Source organism: Gracilinanus agilis, chromosome 3, assembly GCF_016433145.1.
Source record: "Gracilinanus agilis isolate LMUSP501 chromosome 3, AgileGrace, whole genome shotgun sequence".
In the NCBI taxonomy this organism is placed as follows: Eukaryota; Metazoa; Chordata; class Mammalia; order Didelphimorphia; family Didelphidae; genus Gracilinanus; species Gracilinanus agilis.
The window spans coordinates 203,312,729-203,337,845 of NC_058132.1; the positions used below are offsets into that span (position 1 = coordinate 203,312,729).

General features: G+C 39.2%; 1 protein-coding gene across 1 annotated transcript in view; it reads left to right on the forward strand.

Moving 5' to 3' along the window:
• KMT2A (lysine methyltransferase 2A) overlaps nt 1-25,117 on the forward strand; it is an 87,060-nt gene extending 61,943 nt beyond the window's left edge. Inside the window, exons 23-37 of the mRNA XM_044669609.1 lie at nt 75-233; nt 509-626; nt 748-826; nt 966-1,126; nt 1,320-1,505; nt 1,708-5,974; nt 6,430-6,510; nt 11,872-11,936; nt 14,200-14,370; nt 15,741-15,815; nt 16,578-16,756; nt 16,926-17,029; nt 17,882-17,965; nt 19,318-19,447; nt 20,001-25,117. Coding sequence (XP_044525544.1) covers nt 75-233; nt 509-626; nt 748-826; nt 966-1,126; nt 1,320-1,505; nt 1,708-5,974; nt 6,430-6,510; nt 11,872-11,936; nt 14,200-14,370; nt 15,741-15,815; nt 16,578-16,756; nt 16,926-17,029; nt 17,882-17,965; nt 19,318-19,447; nt 20,001-20,276 — 6,135 coding nt within the window. The 3' untranslated portion in view covers nt 20,277-25,117. The remainder of the gene's footprint in view (nt 1-74; nt 234-508; nt 627-747; nt 827-965; nt 1,127-1,319; nt 1,506-1,707; nt 5,975-6,429; nt 6,511-11,871; nt 11,937-14,199; nt 14,371-15,740; nt 15,816-16,577; nt 16,757-16,925; nt 17,030-17,881; nt 17,966-19,317; nt 19,448-20,000) is intronic.

The following is a 25,117-nucleotide window of genomic DNA, read 5'->3' on the forward strand; positions in this document are numbered from 1 at the left end:
GGTAACTTTGCTGAGGGACAGGCACAAAAGATCCAAATATCTAAATAGAGCTTTTGTTCCTTTTGGATTTTTAGAGATGTGAGTACTGCCAAAAGCCAGGGGCCACTGTAGGTTGCTGCCTCACATCTTGCACTAGCAACTATCACTTCATGTGTTCCCGAGCCAAGAATTGTGTCTTTCTGGATGATAAAAAAGTTTATTGCCAGCGACATCGTGATTTGATCAAAGGAGAGGTAAGTGTTTGATTGCTTTTTTAATCTGGGGACTTGGGGAAAAAATGCTGGCTAAAAATTGGCAGGATGGGAAAATTCATTTGTGCTTCTAAAGAGTGTTCCTGTGAAGTTTTTTATTGCCTTAACTTCTCTTCTCATTAGACATACTGAAGTTACTGAGAAAGTACCAGTGTCAAATTAACTCTTACTCTTTAAGTTTGGAATAGGCTAAATGGTGAGCATATCCTGTGAGTTAAAACTAGCATTTTAACAATGTCCCTGATTTCTTGTTTAAGGTGGTTCCTGAAAATGGATTTGAAGTTCTTAGAAGAGTATTTGTAGACTTTGAAGGCATCAGCTTGAGAAGGAAATTTCTTAGTGGCCTAGAACCAGAAAATATCCACATGATGATTGGTAAGACCTGATATAAGCAATTGAAAGATGCTATATTTATGGAAATCTCTTCCTATCTTTGGAGTTGATGTAAAGAACCTTTTTTCACATTCTCTTTTCTCATCTTTTCTCCTTTAACCAGGCTCAATGACGATTGATTGCTTAGGAATTCTAAATGATCTCTCTGACTGTGAAGATAAGCTATTTCCTATTGGATATCAGTAAGTAAAACCTATGAGATAGGAACTAAATTTTGTCAGTCAAAGGGTTAGGGCTTCCTTTCATGAGGCTTCAACAAATCTTATGATTTCCCAGTGCCTTGCCCATGCTTAAGGTACTTTTAAAAAACCTCCTTTGCAGATGTTCCAGAGTGTACTGGAGCACCACAGATGCTCGAAAGCGGTGTGTATATACTTGCAAAATAGTGGAATGCCGTCCTCCAGTTGTAGAGCCAGATATCAACAGTACTGTTGAACATGATGAGAATAGGACCATTGCTCATAGTCCTACCTCTCTGACCGGTGAGTCTCTTATAAAACTGGAATTTAAGTTGAATACTTAGAAACAGTTTTTTGGAAGAAGAGTGAGAAGAGAAATTGAATATCTATGAGATATATTTGTCTCTAATTCAGTATTTTCACTGCTTTTGGTTGGTCAGCAGTTTGATATCTTAATTAGTACATGGATTTTTAATGAAATTTTTTTCTACAACAGAAATTCCACCAAGAGAGATTCTCAATACAGCTGAAATGATAAATCCTCCATCCCCAGACCGACCTCCTCATTCACATACCTCCAGCTCCTGTTTCTATCATGTCATCTCAAAAGTCCCTAGAATCCGAATGCCTAGCTATTCTTCAACACAGAGATCCCCTGGTTGTCGTCCATTGCCTTCTGCAGGTAAAGAGTTTTATTAGTGAAATGGCCTCTGACTAATGAATAAGAAACCCTAGTCAGGATTAGTTTTTGTTTTTTTTTTAGTCAGTGCTGTTGTGATTAATTTTTCTAGTTTTATAAATTTCACTAAACTATGTGTTGATATTTCAGACCAGTGGATAGCATTTTTTTAAATTGTAGATTTTATTTTTTCTTTTTCATTTAGGGAGCCCTACCCCAACTACCCATGAGATAGTCACAGTGGGAGACCCTTTACTCTCTTCTGGGCTTCGAAGTATTGGTTCCAGACGTCACAGCACTTCCTCTCTGTCACCCCAGCGGTCTAAATTCCGGATAATGTCCCCAATGAGAGCTGGGAACGCTTATTCCCGTCACAGTGTTTCCTCTATCTCTGGCATTGGAGTCTCCACTGATCATGATTCAAGTGTAAAAACAATTGACCACTTCCTAGGGTCGTTGAATCCGAGCACCCCAAATACTTTAGGGCAAAGCACTCTAACTTCTTCAAGTTCTCAAAGGACCTTGGTTACAGTGGGGACTAAAGCAAGTCATGTAGATGGGCCTCCAACTTCAGAGATGAAACATATTTGTGTTGCAGATTTGTCAAGTAAAAGCTCCTCCTTGAAAGGAGAGAAAAGTAAAATGTTGAATTCCAAGGGCTCAGAGGGATCAACACATATGTTGGCTTATCCTAAACCAGTCCCTCAGGCTCATAATACAATATCTGGAGAAGTAAATGTCAGTAAAATGGGCACTTTTGTTGAACCTTCTTCAGTGTCATTTTCTTCCAAAGAGGCCCTTTCCTTCCCTCCACTCCATTTGAGGGGGCAAAAGAAGGAAAGAGACCAACATACAAATTCTTCCCAGCTAGAAAACCCTTCTCCAGGTGAAGACACTGAAACTAAAGCATTGAAGACACCAGGGGTGAACAATAGATCATCTATTGCAAATGAACAAATCACATCTAGTTCTAGAGATAGAAGACAGAAAGGAAAAAAATCTGGGAAAGAAACTTTCAAAGAGAAACATTCCATCAAATCTTTTCTAGACCCTGGTCAGGTGATGGCTGGTGAGGAAGGAAGCCTAAAACCAGAGTTTGTCAATCAGGTGTTGACATCTGAGCATATAAGCCAGCGATCTTGTAATAATATTTCTTCTGAAAAGAGTGGGGATAAAATCCTTCCTATTTCAGGGGGTATCAAAGCTCCATCTGTACAGCCAGAAGGACCAGCCAAGGAATCACAGACACCTCGGAAACGTACAGTTAAAGTAACCTTGACACCATTGAAAATGGAAAGTGAGAGTCCATCCAAAAACACATTGAAAGAAATTGTTCCTGGTTCCCCATCCCAAGGAATGGAATCAGTAACTTTAGCAGAATCATCTTCAACTTCAGAAAGCCCAGGAGATGGCTCAGTGGCACAACCCAGTCCCAACGACCCTTCATCCCAAGAATCTCAGAGTAATACCTATTCAAATCTTCCTGTCCAGGATAGAAATCTGATGCTCCAAGATGGCACTAAGCCTCAAGAAGACAGTTCCTACAAGAGGAGATATCCTCGACGTAGTGCCCGAGCCCGCTCTAATATGTTTTTTGGGCTCACTCCTCTTTATGGAGTGAGATCCTATGGGGAGGAAGATATTCCATTCTTTAGCAGTTCTTCAGGCAAGAAACGAGGAAAGAGATCTGCTGAAGGGCAGGTTGATGGAGCTGATGACTTAAGCACATCAGATGAAGATGATTTATACTACTACAACTTCACCAGAACAGTGATTTCTTCAAGTGGGGAGGAGCGATTAGGATCCCATAATTTATTTCGGGAGGAAGAGCAGTGTGAACTCCCCAAAATCTCACAGCTAGATGGCGTAGATGATGGGACAGAGAGTGATACTAGTGTTACAACCACAGCAAGAAAAGTCAATCAGCTTTCCAAAAGAAATGGAAAAGAAAATGGGACAGAGAACTTAAAGCTTGATCGACCTGAAGAATCTGGGGAAAAGGAACATGTCATCAAGAGTTCAGCTGGTCATAAAACTAATGAGCCAAAAATAGACAACTGCCATCCTGTAAGCAGGGTAAAAACACAAGGACAAGATTCCCTGGAGGCCCAGCTCAGTTCACTGGAGTCTGGTCGCAGGGTCCACACAAGTACTCCTTCAGATAAAAACTTGCTAGATACTTATAACACTGAACTTCTGAAATCTGATTCTGACAACAACAATAGTGATGACTGTGGGAACATCTTACCCTCAGATATCATGGACTTTGTGTTAAAGAATACTCCATCCATGCAGGCTTTAGGAGAAAGTCCAGAGTCATCTTCATCTGAACTCCTGACTCTTGGGGAAGGGTTAGGTCTTGACAGCAACCGTGGAAAAGATATGGGTCTCTTTGAAGTATTTTCTCAGCAGCTACCAACAGCAGAGCCTGTGGATAGTAGTGTGTCATCCTCTATCTCAGCAGAGGAACAATTTGAGTTGCCTTTGGAGCTCCCATCTGATCTCTCTGTCCTAACTACCCGGAGTCCCACTGTCCCCAGCCAGAACCCAAACAGACTGGCAGTAATCTCAGACACTGGGGAGAAGAGAGTGACAATCACAGAAAAATCTGTGGCCTCAACTGAAGGTGACTCAGCACTGTTGAGTCCAGGAGTAGATCCAACCCCAGAAGGCCACATGACCCCAGATCATTTCATTCAAGGGCACATCGACACAGACCATATTGCTAGCCCTCCTTGTGGTTCAGTAGAACAAGGACATGGCAACAACCAGGACTTAACTAGAAACAGCAACACCCCTAGCCTTCAAGTTCCTGTTTCTCCTACTGTCCCCCTTCAGAATCAGAAATACGTTCCCAGTTCTACAGACAGCCCAGGCCCATCTCAGATTTCAAATGCAGCTGTCCAGACAACTCCACCTCACATGAAACCAGCCACCGAAAAACTCCTTGTTGTCAATCAGAATATGCAACCACTTTATGTTCTCCAAACCCTTCCAAATGGAGTGACTCAAAAAATACAACTGACTCCCTCTGTTAGTTCTGCCCCCAATGTGATGGAAACCAACACTTCAGTGCTTGGACCCATGGGGAGTGGTCTCACTTTAGCCACAGGACTAAATCCAAGTTTGCCATCCTCTCAGTCTTTGTTCCCCCCTGCTAGCAAAGGATTGCTCCCCATGACTCATCACCAGCACTTACATTCCTTTCCTGCAGCTACTCAAAGTAGTTTCCCACCCAACATCAATAATCCTACTTCAAGCCTGTTAATTGGTGTCCAGCCTCCTCCAGATCCCCAACTTTTAGTTTCAGAAACTAATCAGAGGACAGACCTCAATACCACTGCAACCAACCCTCCTCCTGGGCTAAAGAAAAGGCCTATATCTCGCCTACACTCACGAAAGAATAAGAAACTTGCTCCTTCAAGCACTTCATCATCTATTGCCCCTTCTGATATGGTCTCTAACATGACTCTGATTAATTTTACACCCTCCCAGCTTTCAAATCATCCAAATCTCTTAGATTTGGGATCGCTTGGAAATGCCACCTCCCACCGAACAGTCCCCAACATCATCAAAAGGTCTAAGTCTGGTATTATGTACTTTGAACAGGCACCCCTGTTACCACAGAGCGTGGGAGGAGCTGCTTCTTCAGCAGTTGGGGCATCAACAATAGGCCCAGATACCAGCCACCTCACAGCAGGGCCTGTGTCTGGTTTGGCATCAGGTTCCTCTGTTCTTAATGTTGTATCCATGCAAGCCACAACAGCCCCTACCACTGGTGGGTCAGTTCCAGGACACGTTTTGGGGCAAGGCTCAGTCACATTAACGAGCCCAAGATTGCTTGGTGCCCCAGACATTGGCTCAATAAGCAACCTCTTAATCAAAGCCAGCCAACAGAGCCTGGGACTTCAGGAACAGTCCATCACTTTGCCACCAGGATCAGGAATGTTTCCACAACTGGGAACATCACAGACCCCCTCCACTGCTGCAATGACAGCTGCATCCAGTATTTGTGTGCTTCCCTCCACCCAGACTGTGGGCATGACAGTTGCCCCTTCATCTAATGAACCAGAAGGATCCTATCAACTTCAGCACATGACCCAACTCCTTGCCAGCAAGACTGGGATTCTCCCCTCTCAGTTGGATGTTGCTTCAGCTTCGGGGAGCCAATTGTCAACCTTTCCCCAGCTGGTTGATGTTCCCAACACAGGAATAGAGCAGAACAAGACTTCATCCTCAGTTATGCATGCTAGCTCAGCCTCTCCTGGTGGTTCCCCATCTTCTGGCCAGCAGTCAGCAAGCAGCTCAGTGCTAGGCCCCACTAAGTCTAGGCCAAAAGTCAAACGGATTCAGCTGCCTTTGGACAAGGGAAATGGTAAGAAGCACAAGGTTTCCCACATGCGGACCAGTTCCTCTGAAGCACACATTCCAGAACCAGAAGCCAACCCTACATCCCTGACCTCAGTGACAGGGTAAGAAAAGTCATTGTTGGTTATATTGGGTCATCAAGATCCAGATTCTGAACAGGGTGGGTTTAAAAACTTTTCCCACTACTGCCTCTTCTGTTGTTCTTTCCCTGCATAAATTAAATTTCTGTTTTTTGTTTTGTTTTTGACATGGTTTTAATGTTTCACAGTGATCATTGCAAGAACAATTTCAGTCCCATCAGTTTGTGGATGTTTTAGACTCTTTAGTAGAAATATTATCTCTTGTTTAATCATTCTTTGAGATTTGAAGCATTTCATGGTAGCTTTATTTATTCTTTGCCTGAGACTGAGGCTACCAGGGAACAGTTATTTCTATTTGGGGAGTCATATTGAGGACAGTCACCTGCTGGCTAATCCTGATGGGTTTATTCTATGATTGGGCCTTTTAGTTTAACTTAAATATTTCTTGGTTGGGTTAGTCCTAATTACTTCTGTTACAGAACTCCAGGATCAAAGTCAGATGTTCAGGATACAACTAGCACGGATCAGTCATCACAGAAAGATTGTGGACAGTCTATAAGGTAAGCTGAAAGGGACCTTGGTTTAGAATCACATACTCTATTCTGCACATACTTTAAAAATTTACCCTGTTTTGTATTCTTTCTTGATTTCCAAATTCTTTCCTTCCTTCCTACTGCCTCCCTCACCCAGTGAGAAGGCAAGCAGTATGCTATCAGTTATACATTAAAATCATATAAAACATTTCCATATTAGTTATATTTCCAAAAACTCAATAAAAAATAAAGTGAGAAAATTATACATCAATTTGCACTCAGTTCATTAGTTCTCTCTGGAGGTGAAGAGCTCTTTCATCATGAATCTTTTGAAATTGTCTTGGATCATTGTATTGACCAGAGTATTTCTCAGTTAATATTATAGCATTGCTATCACTGTGCACAGTGATCTCCCAGTTCTTCTTATTACACTTTACACCAATTCATATATGTTTTGCCATGTTTTTCTGAAACCACCCCCTTTGTCATTTTTTACAGCATGATAGTACTCCATCATAATCATATGCCACAGCTTGTTTAGACATTCTCCTATTGATGAGTGCATCTTTTCCTTTTCCTTTGATCTCTTTAGGATACAGATCTAGTAGTGATATTGCTGGGTCAAATGATATGCACAGATTTATAGCACTTTGGGCATAGTTCCAAATTATTTTCTAGAATGGTTGAACCAGTTCATAACTCCATCAACAATTCATTAGTATGTCTATTTTTTCCCTTATCTTCTCCAATATTTGTTATTTCTGATAGGTGTGAAGTGATACCTTAAGAGTTGTTTTAATTTGCACTTCTCTAATCAGTAATGATTTAGAGCATTTTTTCATATGACTATAGATAGTGGCTTTTATTTCTTTTGAAAACTTCCTATTCATATCCTTTGACCATTATCAATTGGGGGACTGGGGGATGGCTCTTGTTTTTATAAATTTAAGTCAGTTCTATATTCAGTATGTATTTGAGAAATTAGCTCAATCAGAGAAATTTGCTGTCAGAATTTTATGGTACCGGGGCAGCTGGGTAGCTCAGTGGATTGAGAGCCGGGCCTAGAGATGGGAGGTCCTAGGCTCAAATCCGGCCTCAGACACTTCCCAGCTGTGTGACCCTGTGCAAGTCACTTGACCCCCATTGCCTACCCTTACCAATCTTCCACCTATAAGTCAATACACAGAAGTAAAAGGGTTTAAAATTAAAAAAAAAAAATGTATGTTACCTTTTAGCAAATGTCATTTCCCTGATTATCTCCTTCAACTAGCTCTGTTTTTGCTTTATCTGAGATCATAATTGTTATCCTTGCCCTTTTTACTCTAGCCCTTTATCTCAATTCTGTGTTTCTTTATGTTTTGAAGTATGTCTCTTGTAAACAATATATTGTTGGATTCTGGTTTCTGATTCATTCTCCTATCTGCTTCTGTTTTAAAGGATGAGTGGTGGTTATATATGTATATATGAGTGGATATATGAGTGAGCTCATCCTATTCACATTCACAGTTGATTAATAACTGAATTTCCCTTCTTACTATCTTCTGTTTCTCCTTTTATCTTTCTTTTTATCCTGTTCCTCCTTTAAAGTATTCCGCTTCTAATCACTGCCTCTATTCATCTGCCCTTCTCTTTCTACCCTCCCTCTTATCTGTCCTTCCCCTTTTATTTCCCTTTTGGATGTTATGTTTCTATGAGACAGAGTGAGTGTTCTTCCTTTCTTGAACCAATTCTGATGAGGGTGAGGTTCAAGCATTGCCTCTCACATTCCTATTTTCTCCTCCATTGCAAAAGCTCTTCCTTATGCTCTTCTTCCAAATGAAAAGATTTTTCCCTTTCTACCTCTCTCTTCTCCCTATCTCCCAGTACATTTCTCTTTCTCTTTGCTGCCCTTCATTTTTTTGGAGATCGTTCCAGCATAACTCATACCTATGCCCTCTGTCCATGTGAACTCCTTTTAACAGCCTCAATAAGAATAAAGTTCTTCCTATTTAGGGATGTAAACAGTTTAATCATATTGAGTTCCTTATGATTTCTCTCCTGTTTACCTTTTTTTCCTTCTCTTGAGTCTTGTATAAGAGAGTCAGATTTCCTCTTCTGCTCCAGTCATTTTATCAGGAATGCTTAAAAGTCCTCTATTTCATTGAATATCCATTTTTTCCCCCTGAAGAATTGTACTCAGTTTTTCTGGGTAGGTGATTCTTGATTGTAATCCTAGCTTCTCTGCCCTTTGGAACATCATATTCCAGGTCTTCCAATCCTTTAACGTAGAACTGCTAAATCTTGTGTTATCTTTGCTGTGGCATCATGATATTTAAATTGCTGCTTTTTGGCTGTTTATCATATTCTCTCCTCAACCTGGGAGTTCTGGAAGTTGGCTGTAATATTCCTTGGAGCTTTCATTTTGGTATCGCTTTCAAAAGGTGATCAGTGGACTCTTTCCACTTCTGTTTTACCTCTAGTTTTAGGCTATCAGGACAATTTTCCTTGATAATTTCTTGAAGTATGATGTCTAGGCTCTTTATTTGACTTTTAGGTAGTCTAATAATTCTGAGCTATTTCACATTTTCTGTCTTTCTTTCATTCTTTCAATTTTGCTTTTTGTTTGTTTCTTGATGTCTCATGAAGACATTGCTCAATTATAGTTTTTACGGAATTATTTTCTTCAATTGAACATTTGTAATTTTTTCATTTGTCTAATTATTATTTTTAAGAAGTTCTTCAATGGATTTCTGGATTTTTTTTACCATTTTTGGTCTGTTTTTTAAAATATTATTTTCTTTGTTTTTGTTGTTGTTGCTCCTTTACCAAGCTTGTCAACTCCTTTTTCATGATTTTCTTGAACATTCACTCCCATTTCTTTTCCCAGTTTTTCCTCTGTTTCTCTTATTTGATTTTTAGAGTGTTGTTTTTTTAATCTCTTCCAGGAATTCTTTTTTTGAGCCTGGAGCCAATTCACATTTTTCTTTGAGTCTTTGCATGCAGCTATTTTGACAGTGTTGTCTTCTGAGTTTGTATTTTGATGTTCTTTGTCATCATAGTGACTGTCTATAGTCAGGTTCTTTTCTTATTTTTGCTCAGTTTTCCAGCCTATTTCTTGACTCCTAATTTTATGTTCAAATGAGGCTTTTCTATTTGGTTGGAGGGGGGCACTATCCTAAATTTCATGTTTTTCATGCTGTTCTTTTCAGAGCTCGTTCTGGATGTCTGTAAGCTTTTGTTTTTTCTAAGATGGTATGATCTAAAGAGAGATGTGCTCACTGCTCTTAGGACTGCAAGTACTCTTTTCCATTCTGATACTGGCCAGAGTACTGTTATTGCCAATGCTACTCCTCATCCTGTGACTGACCCAGAACCATGTATGAGCAGTGTGACAGAATGCTGCTCCCAGTGTCAGCAAAGAGTCTCCTCTTACCTCCTTCTGACCAGTTGTCTTGAACTCCTTACTATCACTGCCATTGATCTAGTCCCCACCCCTACATCCACCCCTACACAGCCTGATGCTGGCTAGTGGACTATTTTGAACTTCAATCCATTCTCACCCTAAAGAGAACTTTCCTACCAGATTTCCAAGTTGTCTTGGGAAGACAGATTGTTTTACTCTTTCTGTAGGTTCTACCACTCAAGAATTTGTTTTGAGGTTTAAGAATTTAGCATTGTCTGGAGGGGAATTTGGGTAAACCCCTGACTTTAATCTTGACTCTGCCCCTGCTTATGATTGTCGGAATTTTTTTTTCGAACCCTTACTTGCTAGTTACAACTCTAAAACAGAAGGGCAAGAGCTAGGCAAATGGGATTAAGTGATTTGCCCAGGGTCACAAAGCTAGGAAATGTCTGAGTTCACATTCGAATCCTGGTCCTCCTAACTTTAGGCCTGGTACTCTATCCTACTATTCTACTAATGGTCTCTTCATTGTTGTTAATTTTAAAAGTGGTAAGATTCATACAAGACTGTGCAATTTACTCAAATTATTAAATTAGAACTGGTTTGAAAATTAAAGTGTTGTGCTTCCCTTTAGTTTTTTGCTCCAAATACTGCGACCACAAAAAAAAAATTTTTTTCAAGATCCAGTTTACAACTTTAAAATGAGGACTTTGAATTCTTAGTTTCCCTGAGATACTTAAGTTAGAAAAGTTGGAGAAATACTATTTTCCAAAAAGGACTATATTTTAAAGCAGGTCCTTTAGAAAAGACAGTTGTAAGTTTTATACTTTCTAATATTTGACTATCTTTGTACATGACATGCATGTGAAATGATTTGGAAAAGTGTAAAGTATATAAAATTATTAATATTCTTATTCACTAGGTTCTGTTTAAAGTCATATCAAACATGGTAGTATACCTAGCATTTTCTATTATTGATCTTAACTATATATAGGTGTGGTAAATCAGGAAATTCCATTTCTTATACTGTCTAGGACAGTTCATCATAAAAATGTAATCTTCAAATTGTTAATACCTATTAAAATCCATTTGTGTCACATGATAGCCAAATATTAGAAAGTACAAAATATACAACTGTCTTTTCTAAAGTACTTGCTCTAAAATATTATACTTTTTAGAAAACAATATTTCCCCAAAGTCTTTGTTTTAAAAGTTATAAATTAGATCCATAAAATTTTATTTTGTGGTTACAGTAGGGACAGGACATAGCTATATAGTAAACAGATACTATTATTTTTTTTAATTTTTGAATCATTTATTAATATTCATTTTTAACATGGTTACATGATTCATGCTCCTACTTTCCCCTTCACCCCCCACTTTCCCCCCACCCATAGCCGATGCACATTTCCACTGGTTTTAACATGTGTGGGCTCAAGACCTATTTCCAAATTGTTGATAGTTGCATTGGTGTGGTAGTTTCGAGTCTACATCCCCACTCATGTCCGCCTCAACCCATGCATTCAAGCATTTGTTTCTCTTATATGTTTCCTCTCCTGTAGTCCTTCCTCTGAATGAGGGTAGTATTCTTTACCATAAATCCCTCAGAGCTGTCCTGTGTCATTGCTTTCTGCTGGTACTGAAGTCCATTACATTCGATTTTACCATAGTATGTCAGTCTCTGTGTACAGTGTTTTTCTGGCTCTGCTCCTTTCACTCTGCATCAGTTCCTGGAGGTCTTTCCAGTTCACCTGGAACTCCTCTAGTTTATTATTCCTTTTAGCATAATAGTATTCCATCACCAGCATATACCACAATTTGTTCAGCTGTTCCCCAATTGAAGGGCATACCCTCCTTTTCCAGTTCTTCTGCCACCACAAAAAGCGCAGCTATAAATATTTTCGTACAAGTCTGTTTATTTATGATCTCTTTGGGGTACCAGATACTATTATTTTTAAATTGCAGTACATGTGACATTTCTTATATTTGGTTTTCTCCTTATCTAGACAAATGACTGCAATTCCGGAAGAACCACCAACACAGAATTCAACAAATGAGCAAGACAGTGTAGGTAAGTGTGTGGTTGTCAACTAAACAATATTTTTGTTGGCTTATCTGTTATAAAAGGGAATCCCAGGACCAGGACACATTTTTTTTTGGCTGTACCACCTTAACAGCAGTGTAAGATTTACATAATTAATCAAGTGGCCTGACTGAAGAAAGCTAACCATCATTATTAAGTAGAACATGTAGGAGAACCTACTTTTGGTTATAAAACCTGTTTTATACACCTAACATGTTTTATTATTTATTTGCACTATGCACTGGTGAAGTAAATCAGGAATTTATATTCCATATAAATGCTTAGGACAGTTCAATGTAAAAAAAAAGTACTCTTAATTTATTGACTTAATTTGATATCCATTAAAATCCCATTTGGGTTACTTTGAAGAATTAGATTAAATGATGAAATTTGAATGGGAGTAGGAGGGGACAGGCAAATTTTTCAAGGAAGTACTTAGTAGTGGGAGCTTATTAAAAAATTTTCAAAAACAATAAAGTAATAATTTAAAATAATAACTGACATTTATATAGCACTTTAAAGTTTTCAGAGTGCTTTTCCTACATTAGATTCTCTCAACAATCTGGCATGTGTTTTTCTCATTTTACAAATAAGGAAGCAGGCTTAGGAATTAAATGACATGACACATGATCGTATAACCAGTAAGTTAAAAGGCCAAACACTCAAAAGAATAGCCTGAATGATGTATTATTAACTTGGAAGGAAGCCTCCAATTGAGTGTTCCAGGATTCTCTTCTGAATGGCCCTATGCTGTTTAACATTTTTATCTAGGACTTTAGTATAGTCATAGATAAAATGTTTATCAAATTTACAGATAGCATAAAAATAGAAGTTAATATACCAAAATACAAAATTGGGATTCAAAATGTCTAGACAAAGTAGAAAGTTGTATTGAAACCAATATGATAAAAATTCAATTAAAATAAATGTAAAGCCTTATCCTTGAGTTTAAAAAAAATAATCTCTTTAAGTACAAGTAGTGGAGACATTATTAGATAGCAGTTTATCTGAAAAAGAACTGAAAGCTTTTATGCACTACAAGTTCAGTATGAACAGAGAGGTAATAATTAGAAATGTGATCTTGGTCTATAATAAGAAAGATTCACTTTTCCAGAATAAAGAGATCCTATTGTATTCTGCCCTGTCAAACCTCATCTGGAATATTGTTTAGGAAGGGTGTAAATAAATTAAGAAATGAAATCTAATCTCAGATACTTCCTAATTGTACAACTCTGTACAAGTCACTTAACACCAGTTACCTACATAGTATCATTTCTAAGACAGAAGGTGGTAAGGGTTTTGGGGGTTGGGGTGGTGGAAAGTAGGAAATGTCCAAAGGAGAACAGAATGATGAAGACTTTTAGGTCCATGTCATAGAATGATCAGTTGAAGAAGCTAGGAGTAGTTGACCTCTAGAAGAGAGGACTCAGAAAGAATGTGTTAGCTGCCTTTAAGTCTTTGAACGGTGTCATGTGGAAGAGGCATTAGACTCCTATTTGATTCCAGAGCGCAGAACTAGATGCTATGGATAAGAGTTGAAGAGAGACAAATTTAGGCTTCATGACAAGAAAATCTTCTTAAAAAGTAGAGCTATTCCAAAGTAAAATGGGCCTTTTAGGGAGTTATAGATTTCACACTAGAGATCTTCAAGCAGAAGTTGGATGACCACTTATCTATCATAAGGTAGGTTCATTTTTCAAAAGATCTTTTTTATTTATGGATTGAACTTTAAGACTTTTGAGGACATTGCCTGAAATTATAATAAAGGTTGGAAAACTCTGGATCTTAAGCACCCAATCCATTGCTATAGAGCAGTGATAGCAAACCTTTTTAGAGACCAAGTGCTCAAACTACAACCCTCATGCTACATGTGAGCTGCTCCCTTAACCCAGACAGGGGAGAGAGGAAGTGTTCCCATTGGGCTACTGGACAGAGGGGTGTCAAGCATGTGTGGAGAGAGGGAGGGGGAGCAACTCCCCCTGACATGCATGCCATACATTTGCCAACAGGTGTAGATGATGTTTTAAATGAAGGATGACTTTTTGTTTCAAGGTAACCAGAGATCTCCAGGCTTTATGACTTGGGACATTGTCAGGTTCTTCTAATTTCTCATAAGGAATAGCTTGACTATTCACTAATTCTTCTTTGAACATGATATAATACAGTTATCCTTATGAAATCTATTTTTAAAAAAAGTAAAACTCTCAGCAGACATAACTATAGTAATCTCTTATTTTGTTTTCTTTCTCAGAACCCAAAGTGACTGAAGAAGAAGAAAGCAACTTCAGTTCTCCACTGATGTTTTGGTTACAGCAAGAACAAAAGAGGAAGGAAAGCATTGGAGAGAAAAAGCCAAAGAAAGGGCTAGTTTTTGAAATATCAAGTGATGATGGTTTTCAAATTTGTGCAGAAAGCATTGAAGGTGTGTTGACTGAAATGTTTGGCTGCTCCATAAGGTTCAGAAGATTCTATCATCATCATCTGTTTCAGCTTGCTTGGCATTTGGGAGATTAGTCTTTCAACTAATATTTATAGAATACCTACTGTGTTTTGGGCAATGTGGTGGATGCTGTGAGGATACAAAACAATATAAGAATGAATCTAAGTTTAGATTTTTTTTAAGCAATGTAAGACACAATCCACACATATCTTTATTGAGGTCACAGCCTAGTTAGTTTGGAAGCAGTAACAATATAAGACCTTATATTAAGGTAGTGGTTTGACAGTAAATACTGAAGTTGAGGGAAGAGAGAAGTAATGGGTTCAGGTAATCAGGAAAGGTATTATTGGGTTTTTATGGTTACATGGGATTTGGATAGACCAAGAAAGGAGATGGGAAGAGCCTCTTACTAGCAAAGTCTTCAAGGCCAATACAGAGGACAATGAGTAGATCATAACTCTGGCTGGAGGAGAAGACCTATGTTGGGGGTAATTGGAGATAAGATTGAAAAGGGCAATCCTTGAATGACAAGTTAAGAATTTGGTAGTTTATTCTATATGCAGTGGTAGCCAACAAGGGAAATGACATGACACTATTTTTACTAAACTCTAGTAGAAGCTTGCAGGACAAATAAATTGTTAACATAAATAAAAAGATGGGAAAAGTAACTAATTTTATTGGTGGGGAAATTATGCATTCAGTTTTAAACATAGACTATATAGGAGCTTAGATCTAGAACTTAAAAGTTCTTAGAAGCCTCCCCTTTATTTTATAAATGTTGAACTTGAGGGGGTGAGACATTCAAGTGGCATTGCACAGAAGTTGAAGATCAAAGTAAGAGTTTAAATGATCCACCCAAAGGAACATTACTTAACAGAATAGGGCCAGAGGTTTAAGGCGATATCAGGTATAGATTTGGGAATTATATCTATAGAGGTGAAAATCTTAACAGTAAGTAAACTTTTTCAAGATGGAGTATATATGTGGAGAAGAGAAGGCCAGGGACTAAATCTTTCGAGAATCCACTTTGTTATAGAACGGGAAGAAATTATATACTTGGACAAGTTGATAAGGAATACATTGGCCAAGGACAGGAATAAAATGAATACTATAAAATACTGAAGCTAAAGACTCAATCATACAACTATAAGAGATACAGATTATTCATGAAAAATTTGGCATTTCATCCATTCCTACTGTCAACTGCCTTGCTTTCCTTATAGAAGCACTGCTAAGCATTGCACTTTCTCTAAGTAACCTTAGCTGCTAAGCGTTTTTGGCTTGTACAAACCACTAACGTGACAAGAAATACACTTAAAATTTTTGTTACCTATTCCTTAATATTACTACAGATGCATGGAAATCATTAACAGATAAAGTTCAGGAAGCCCGATCCAATGCTCGTCTAAAGCAGCTTTCATTTGCAGGTAATGTATGAAACTGTTGGCTTGTTCCTCTCAAATATATTGGTAGATTATTGATTTGAACCAATAAATTATTGATTGTACATGGAAGTGTGTCCAGGTGAGTGTACTTTTCAATCCTTGCTATTATTCAAAGTTTAGTCCAGGGGTTGGCAACCTTTTTGGCCGTGAGAGCCATAAACACCACATTTTTTAAAATGTAATTTCGTGAGAGCCGTACAGTGCTCACAGTGCACGCTCCTGTAACAGTGCCTGAAAAAAAATTGACTTTATGGCTCCTGCAGAAAGAGCCATATCTGGCCCTCAAAAGAGCCAGATAAAGCTCGAGAGCCATACATTGCCAACCCCTGGTTTAATCCATTCTAGCTGCTTAAGAGATGTGAGAGGAAAACTTTAGGAGTGAAAGGGAAGGGGGTAAGCCTTTATGAAAAAATGCAAAGCTGTTTCTTTGCCAAACTATGCTTTGATACCTGAGTAGTTTGCTTTTCCAAAAACTCAGGCTTTGTGTTCCATTTGGACTTCCTGGGTTTTGTTCATGGAGATGAGAGTGAACTGAAGACCTGGCCAGCCTTCTGTTGGGCACTAAAATTAGATCACTTCCTTCTGAATTTGTCAGAGAGGACTGTTAATGAAAAATCTAATGCTAGTTTCTGGCCATTGTTTCCAGATCATATTCTTTGGACTTCAGAAAATTCTTTCTGTAGTTTGGTTAACTGTTGAATATTGCAGTTTTGTTACCAGCCCTAATGTTTATGACCTTTGCAGGTGTGAATGGCTTGAAGATGCTAGGGATTCTTCATGATGCAGTTGTGTTCCTAATTGAGCAGCTTTCTGGGGCCAAGCATTGTCGGAATTATAAGTTTCGATTCCACAAACCAGAGGAGGCCAATGAACCACCCCTAAATCCTCATGGGTCAGCCAGAGCTGAAGTCCACCTGAGGCAAGTGTCATTCACCCATGGCTTGGAAAGTAGATTCTGGTCTTAGTTTGTAGATAAATGCCACTAATGTCACCTTTTTCTTGGGATTTTCTGGGCTACCAATTGTATCTCATTTCTCATTTTCTGCCTTAGGCATTTTCTCTAAATATTCTTTGATCTTTGATTCCAGGAAGTCAGCATTTGACATGTTTAACTTCCTGGCTTCTAAACATAGACAGCCTCCTGAATATAACCCCAATGATGAAGAAGAAGAGGAAATACAGCTGAAATCAGCTCGGTAAGCAATTAAGTAGACAACTGGTGGAAGAAGTTAAATCCAGTCGAAAGTAATGGACTTCTCAACTAGTAGCAATGCAATGATCCAGGACAATTCTGAGGGATTTATGAGAAAGAACACTATCCATACCCAGAGAAAGAACTGTGGGAGCAGAAACACAGAAGAAAAGCAACTGCTTGATCATATGGGTCGATGGGGATATGTTTGGGGATGTAGACTAAATGATCACCCTAATGCAAATATTAATAATATGGAAATAGGTCTTGATCAATGACACATGTAAAATCCATTGGAATTGTGTGTTGGCTAGAGGGAGGGGGTGTGGGAAGAATCAAGTAACCATGGGAAAATATTCTTAATTAAATAAAAGAATTTTAAGACTAAAAATAAAAATTAAAAAATATGGAAATTGAAGAAAAAAAAGAAGTTAAATCCAAGGGAGGAGGTAGGAAGTGACAGAAATACTAAAATTCCAGGATTACATAAAAGAGAATGACTGAGACATGAGTGACATAGTAATCATAGCTAATTAGCTGAAAATTGGACTCTATGATCCTGCCCTGAAATTCACATCACTTTAAAAATTGTTTTTTGTTTGATTATTGGTTGAATATCCTCTTGTATAGATATATTCTTCTGTGAAGGGTTGATTGTTCCAAACCTCTACATAGTCACTATCACCACCTTCATTGTCATTACCAAAAAACATTTATGTGTTTAATTGTATATGTTCCTATGCTAGGGAACCATATAGTTATTGTCTCTGTCTTCTAAGAGTTTAGCCCAAGACTTTGCCAGAGTAGTCTCTTCCGTAAAGAAATGTGGTTAAAAGTATGTCCTGCTGTTTTTCAGAAGAGCGACTAGCATGGATTTGCCCATGCCCATGCGTTTCCGGCACTTAAAGAAGACTTCCAAGGAGGCAGTTGGAGTCTACAGGTATGACTGAAATCATGAAAGCTTTTCTAAAATCAGAGGGGAACCAGCAAGGAGAGTAGATTTCCTTTTACAGATGACACTGATTAAAACTTACAGCTATTTTTGGTAGCTGCCTAAGGATCCTCATGTAATAATTATTTACTAACTGTGCAGACTTTTATTTCATATCATATCCATTCTTTTTTTAAAAAAAACATTAATAATCATTTTTAACATGGCTACATGATTCATGCTCCTACTTTCCCCTTCACCCCCCCCGCATCCCTCCCCACCCATGGCCGACACACATTTCCACTGGTTTTATCATGTGTCCTTGATCAAAACCCATTTCCAAATTGTTGATAGTTGCATTGGTGTGGTAGTTTCGAGTCTACATCCCCACTCATGTCCACCCCAACCCATGCATTCAAGCAGTTGTTTTTCTTATATATTTCCTCTCCTGTAGTCCTTCCTCTGAATGTGGGTAGCGTTCTTTACCATAAATCCCTCAGAGCTGTCCTGTGTCATTGCATTGCTGCTAGTACAGAAGTCCATTACATTCGATTTTACCACAGTATATCAGTCTCTGTGTACAATGTTCTTCTGGCTCTGCTCCTTTCGCTCTGCATCTGTTCCCGGAGGTCTTTCCAGTTCGCCTGGAACTCCTCCAGTTTATTATTCCTTTTAGCACAATAGTATTCCATCACCAGCATATACCACAGTTTGTTCAGCCATTCCCCAATTGAAGGGCATACCCTCCTTTTCCAGTTTTTTGCCACCACAAAAAGCGCAGCTATAAATATTTTCGTATAAGTCTGTTTATCTATGATCTCTTTGGGGTACAAACCCAACAATGGTATGGCTGGATCAAAGGGCAGGCATTCTTTTATAGCCCTCTGAGCATAGTTCCAAATTGCCATCCAGAATGGTTGGATCAGTTCACAACTCCACCAGCAATGCATTAATGTCCCAATTTTGCCACATCCCCTCCAGCATTCATTACTCTCCCCTTCTTTCATTTTAGCCAATCTGCTAGGTGTGAGGTGATACCTCAGAGTTGTTTTGATTTGCATTTCTCTAATTATTAGAGATTTAGAACACCTTCTCATGTGCTTATTGATACTTTTGATTTCTTTACCTGAAAATTGCCTATTCATGTCTCTTGCCCATTTATCAATCGGGGAATGGCTTGATTTCTTATACAATTGCATATCCATTCTTGATGAACAGAGAACAACTTCTGCAAGGCATATAGGTCTGGATTCTGCTTCCTACAGGGGAGAAAGGTTGAGCCTGTTGCAGACTTAGTGGCAAAATCCAAGTAGGTGAATGTCAACTAAGGGAACTCTTTTTTGTCTTTGTTCATGTCCTAGGTCTCCCATCCATGGCCGGGGCCTCTTCTGTAAGAGAAACATTGATGCAGGTGAGATGGTGATTGAGTATGCAGGCAACGTCATCCGTTCCATACAGACTGACAAGCGAGAGAAGTATTATGAGAGCAAGGTGAGATAGACTGTCACTGTCCCTGCTCATTTCACCTGTTATAGGAAAAAGAAAAGATGAGTGTAGAATAACAAAGAAAAAGGTGGTGCTAGATATTCTCTTAAAATGGTTTTACTGTTAACTATCAATCAGCACTAGGAGTTAGCATAAGCACAGGTTGAAAGTCTTGGGAAAAAGAAGTTGAGATTAAGGGGACCTGGTAAAAATGTACTTTCCCTAATGTTGAAGTTGAGTGAGCCCTTAGTAGCTTTGAAAACTCAGAGATATTTATCAAAGATATACAACTACATTTTTTCAGGGTTTCTCCTACGTAGTTAAATAGAGAAGCCACTACTTCTGATACCTACAAATCCAGTGAAACTTAGAGGTAACATCTTGAAATGTGCCTACCAGAAGAGCTATATCAGCATAACTGGAGTTTTGATTAGCACTCAGATTTGATAAGCTTTGCTTAGCTGGGGCCATATGCAGTATAAAAAGAAGGTAGGGTCAGAATCCTAAATTTGGGTTGCACCTAACACTTTCTTCTCTGTCTCCCTTTCCTGTCATATAGGGCATTGGTTGCTACATGTTCCGAATTGATGACTCAGAAGTAGTGGATGCCACCATGCATGGAAATGCTGCACGATTCATCAACCATTCATGCGAGCCCAACTGCTATTCTCGGGTCATCAACATTGATGGGCAGAAGCACATTGTCATCTTTGCAATGCGTAAGATCTACCGTGGAGAAGAACTCACTTACGACTATAAGTTCCCCATTGAGGATGCCAGCAATAAGCTGCCCTGCAATTGTGGCGCTAAGAAATGCCGAAAGTTCTTAAACTAAAGTTGCTCTTTTTCTCATTCCCCATTATGGGAGTTGCAAGACCAAGGGTCACCCAAAGCAAAGCTGAAGGCTTTTTCCAGCAGCCAAAGGTTCCAGGATCAGATGGGCTCAGTTGAGGGACCTCCATTATGGCTGAGCTCCCTTTCCTTGTGCCCCATCTTCACATCATGCAGTGTGATCATAATCCTGGTGAGAGGTGATGTCATGAAGAAAAGATTGGCGATGGACTTTCTTCCTGGCACCTCTGGATTTCGCACACCAATATGAGGAGGGGAAGGGGTCCCCTAACATATTTGCCTGGAGAGAGCCTGTAAAGGGTTATATCAGGAGAATGGGGATTTTCCTGAGCTTCTCCCTAGGGGAAGTTGGTAACTTGCTGCCAGCCTCTGCTTGGCCCATTTCCTAAGCACTGTTAGTGAGGTGGCCAGAGTGGCCAAGCAGGGTCAAGAGGACAGTATAGGTCAGGCACCTCAGAATTGGCTGGCCAGACCCAGCCTACATCCATCTCTTGATTGAAAGAAAATGTTTCATGGTTTCTCCTTAGTGCCCTCCCTTCATTTCTTGTTGGGAGGCAAGATTCCTAGCGCCTTTGTTGACCAAAAGGGCTGTTTGGGGTTGTGCCAATGAATTACCAAACACTTGAGCCTGCCTATTGGCTTTGTAGTGGGAGTGTTACCCCCATAAGCCTTATCTCAGCCAGTTACTTTTCTTGACCGTAGGAGCAGCTTCCTTCCCTTTCCCATTCCTTCTCCCCATTCTGCTTTTCTTCCTTTTCTCTTGGCTTCCAGCCCACCACTTTTCCATTCTTTCTGAGTGGCAGTTGAAGTTGGCTCCCTCTTTAAGAATCTGCACCCCACTGGGCACAGTTTGTGCCTACAAAAAATCCTTTGAGCCAGTTAGCACTCCAGAAGGGGACATGGACACAAGCCACTAAAAATAGATAGGTTTGGGGGGGAGTCTTTACCAGCCCAAGCTCCAGTGAAAATGTAAAAAAAAAAAAAAAAAATGCAGCATGATGGTTTTTGAAGAGGGAAAATTGTTTAAATAAGATTTGAATCATGCAGCTTCCTGAGAACTTCATATCCAAGTTGATGATATCCTACTCCCTTCCACCTCCTACCTCCTCTCCATTACTAGGATACAGTTACTTTGATTTATTCTTTGCTAAGACATAGGAAGGCCAAATTCCTAATTGGTCAATCCCCATTAAAAGCTAAAGGCAGAACACTAAGGTTGCAAGACCCTGAGGGAATATGTTACCATGTGTTGAGGGAGCTCTACCATATGGGCAAAATCTATCTTCAGAGCAGATGAAAATGACACTACTGCCTAGGTTCCTTCTCTAGGACATGGTCAAAGCAGCATCAGACTAACTTCTCTCTCCTTCCCTTCTTTCCTTCCTCCATTTCCCCTTCCTGAAGACAGTGTCCTGAATCTGTTAAATTAAGTCATTGGATTTTACTCTGTTCTGTTTACAGTTTAATATTTAAGGTTTTATAAATGTAAATATTTTTTGTATATTTTTCTATGAGAAGCACTTCATAGGGAGAAGCACTTATGACGAGGCTATTTTTTAAACCGTGGTATTATCCTAATTTAAAAGAAGATCTGTTTTTAATAATTTTTTATTTTCATAGGATGAAGTTAGAGAAAATATTCAGCTGTACACGCAAAGTCTGATTTTTTTTTCCTGTCCAACTTCCCCCGCTCCCAACCCCTACCCTCAGAAGGTATATTTTTGTTGTTGTTTAATGTGTAAGCTTGTTCATGCCTTGTTGACTTAGGTAACTGTTTCCTGGGTTGCTCCTAGATTATAGAGAAGGAAGGTCACCAAAATACAATGAGGTTATCCCTTCTCTCCCTCCTCTACAAAGCTCCCAGCAGGCTACATTACTATGTTGGTACAATTCTTCTTTCATCCCCTTTCTAAAACACATTTCTTCTCTCTGATTCTAGCCCCCGGGGCAATGGGAAGAGGCAGATTTTTGTACTTCCCAGGTTTCTTCTACTTCAGAGGTAGAAAAACAAGAGCTTGGATGGCAGGCAACTTGACATTTTTCCATCTCCATCTGCCTCATTTGTTGCCTCCATTTATCTCTGCTTCCAGTCTCCCCACAAAATCCTTATATCTGCAAAAAATCTTACTGACCCCCTAGACATACTTCCAGGGTGGCCCAATGAAACTAAAGCACAGTCTTAGATCATTCACAGAGAAATAGGTTTTCTTTCTGTTTTGGTTACTGGGCTTCAAAACAGTTCAGTCCAGCAGGAGATCAATAATGGCTCTCAGTGAGACACTCTTCCTGGCTACAAGAAGCCCACCCTGTGGAAACTTAACAAAGCAATATCACTCAGCCCAGCGTACTCCATCCCAGGACCCTTGGTTCAGCCTGTGCCCTCCAACCTGGGCTCCCTTATCTCCTGTGACCTTAAAAACTTTATCTGGTCGCTCTGCTGAAACACCATCACTTTCGCCAGCACTGTGGACAGGATGGCAAAGGTTACCTTGCCAATGTGGAGGGGAGGGTGAGGGGGGCCCTAGCAGTGGGCTGAGAACAGTCCACCCAGATCTCACCTCCCCTCTTTCTTCAGTCTTTGAGAAGATACAGTGACTCAAGGTGTTCTACTAGTATCTGATTTTTTTTCTTATTGCACTGTGTGAGGAGGTTTTTTTGTAAATCTTTTTTTTTTCCCTTATTTCAAAACAACAAAAAAACCTTAGGCTGAATTTATTACTGAAATGATTGATGCACTGATGGGTCAGGGATTCACTCTTAAGAAAGAGACCCAAAGGCCAGTCAGGGATGGGGGAGAACTCGGATAAATAGATCTAGTCACTGCCCTATTATTAGGCAGTGTTCTATTATAAGAGACCCCCTTCTCATTCCTTTCCCACAATACCCTGGATATTAGGAGAAAAGTTACATCCTAACCCCAGCCTGCTTAAGAAAGCACCTCTGTGAGTGACTACAGCTTATTCTTGAGCCCATTGCCAAAATTCAGCAGCTTGGGAATGAGAGGAGGGTCACTACCAGAAGTAGGAAAGGAAGAGATGAGTAATAAATGAATGCAAAATGCCTCTGAGTTCATCTTGAAAAGTATCCAGAGGATTTTAGAACAGAAATTCAGACTGAGCAAATAACATTGGGTCATTCATTAGAATCTTTCAAGAAGCTTCCTTCAGAAATTCCCAAATCCCCGAGGAGTAATAATTGTGTCTCTGGTTAGTTCTCTAAGAGAGCCAGTTCACTCAAATAGCTTTGCTGCTAGAACCTGTTGTGGCTGCATGAACTGGTGGCCATTGCAGCCAGTGAAAACTATTTCATAACCAGAGCAGCTGCATGGCACTGACACTTTGGCCAGGTCTTCTTGGTCCCTTTGCCTCTCCTCCTTAACCATCTACCACCACCGTCTCCAGCACATCCCCTCCTGCTTTCAGACCATTAATGAGGTTGGAGGAGAGAAGCCTTGGCAGCTACTATTAATTTTTCAACTAGACTCATTGACATTTGCAGGATCCAGTCCGCCACCTCTGTCCCACCCTGGCCAATTCAGTGAGCACCATGTAGCTCCCTTAATTTAAAAAAAAAATAGATTTTAAAAAATGAATGTATCTTTTTAAAGGACTTCTGTTCAATCACAAATATCTGAAAATACTAAAGGTCAAAACCTTGTTGGGTGTTTGAATTTATTTGGGGGGAGGGAAGGGGAGGGAAAGGGAGATTTGTAGCAAACTTTTTTTTCTCAAAGGAAAAGCGGGTCATTATAAAGGGCTGGGTGTAAACTTTGTTTTATTTCCTTCATTTCAAAGCAATACAAGGTTATTAAGCGGATGGTTTTGTGCTGAATCATGAATGCCAGTCAAGTCTAGACTACTTACTGGTTTCACACACTCTGAAAACTTGCAAGTTTTTTTTTGAATTTTCAAATAAATATAAATATGATATATATAGGAACTAATATAGTAATGCACCATGTAACAAAGCCTAGTTCAGTATCAGTCCATGGCTTTTAATTCTCTTAACACTATAGATAAAGATTGTGTTACAGTTGCTAGCAGAGGCAGGAAAATGTCAGTCTGGTGTTCCTCTGGGTCCCCAAAGGAAAAAAAACTAAAACAAACTGCAAGAGTATCATCTTAATAGGGATTGCATCAACCCAGCCCACATCAGGGGTTGGAAAGAATTGCACAAACCATGTCACCTGGAGCTTCTCTGCTGAGGATTTTTCTGCCCATGAATGTTACCAGTCAGTACCTGTACTTCTTGTTTCTCTATTTTTGGTTATGAATGTTGGGATTACCACCATTTAGGGGGAAAAATTGTGTTCTGTGCTTTCCTGGTATCTTGTTCTGAGGTACTCTAGTTTTGTCTATCAACCAAGAAAATATACTTGTGGTGTTTCTTTTATTGAACTTTCAACAGTCTCTTTAGTAAATACAGGTAGTTGAATAATTGTTTCAAGAACTGAACAGATGACAAACTTCTGTTCCAGAAATAAGACATTTCTTAACTTTATCATGTATAACAGATCTTTTTGTTTTTATTTTTTCCTTGTGTTCTTCCAAGCTTCTGGTTTAGGGGGGGAAAGAAAAGAAAAAAAAAAAGGAATGTGTCTAAAGTCCATCAGTGTTAACTCCCTGTGACAGGGATGAAGGAAAATACTTTAATAGTTAAAAAATAATAATGCTGAAAGCTCTCTACGAAAGACTGAATGTAAAAGTAAAAAGTGTATATAGTTGTAAAAAAAAAAAAGGAGTTTTTAAACATGTTTATTTTCTATGCACTTTTTTTTATTTAAGTGATAGTTTAATTAATAAACATGTCAAGTTTATTGCTGCA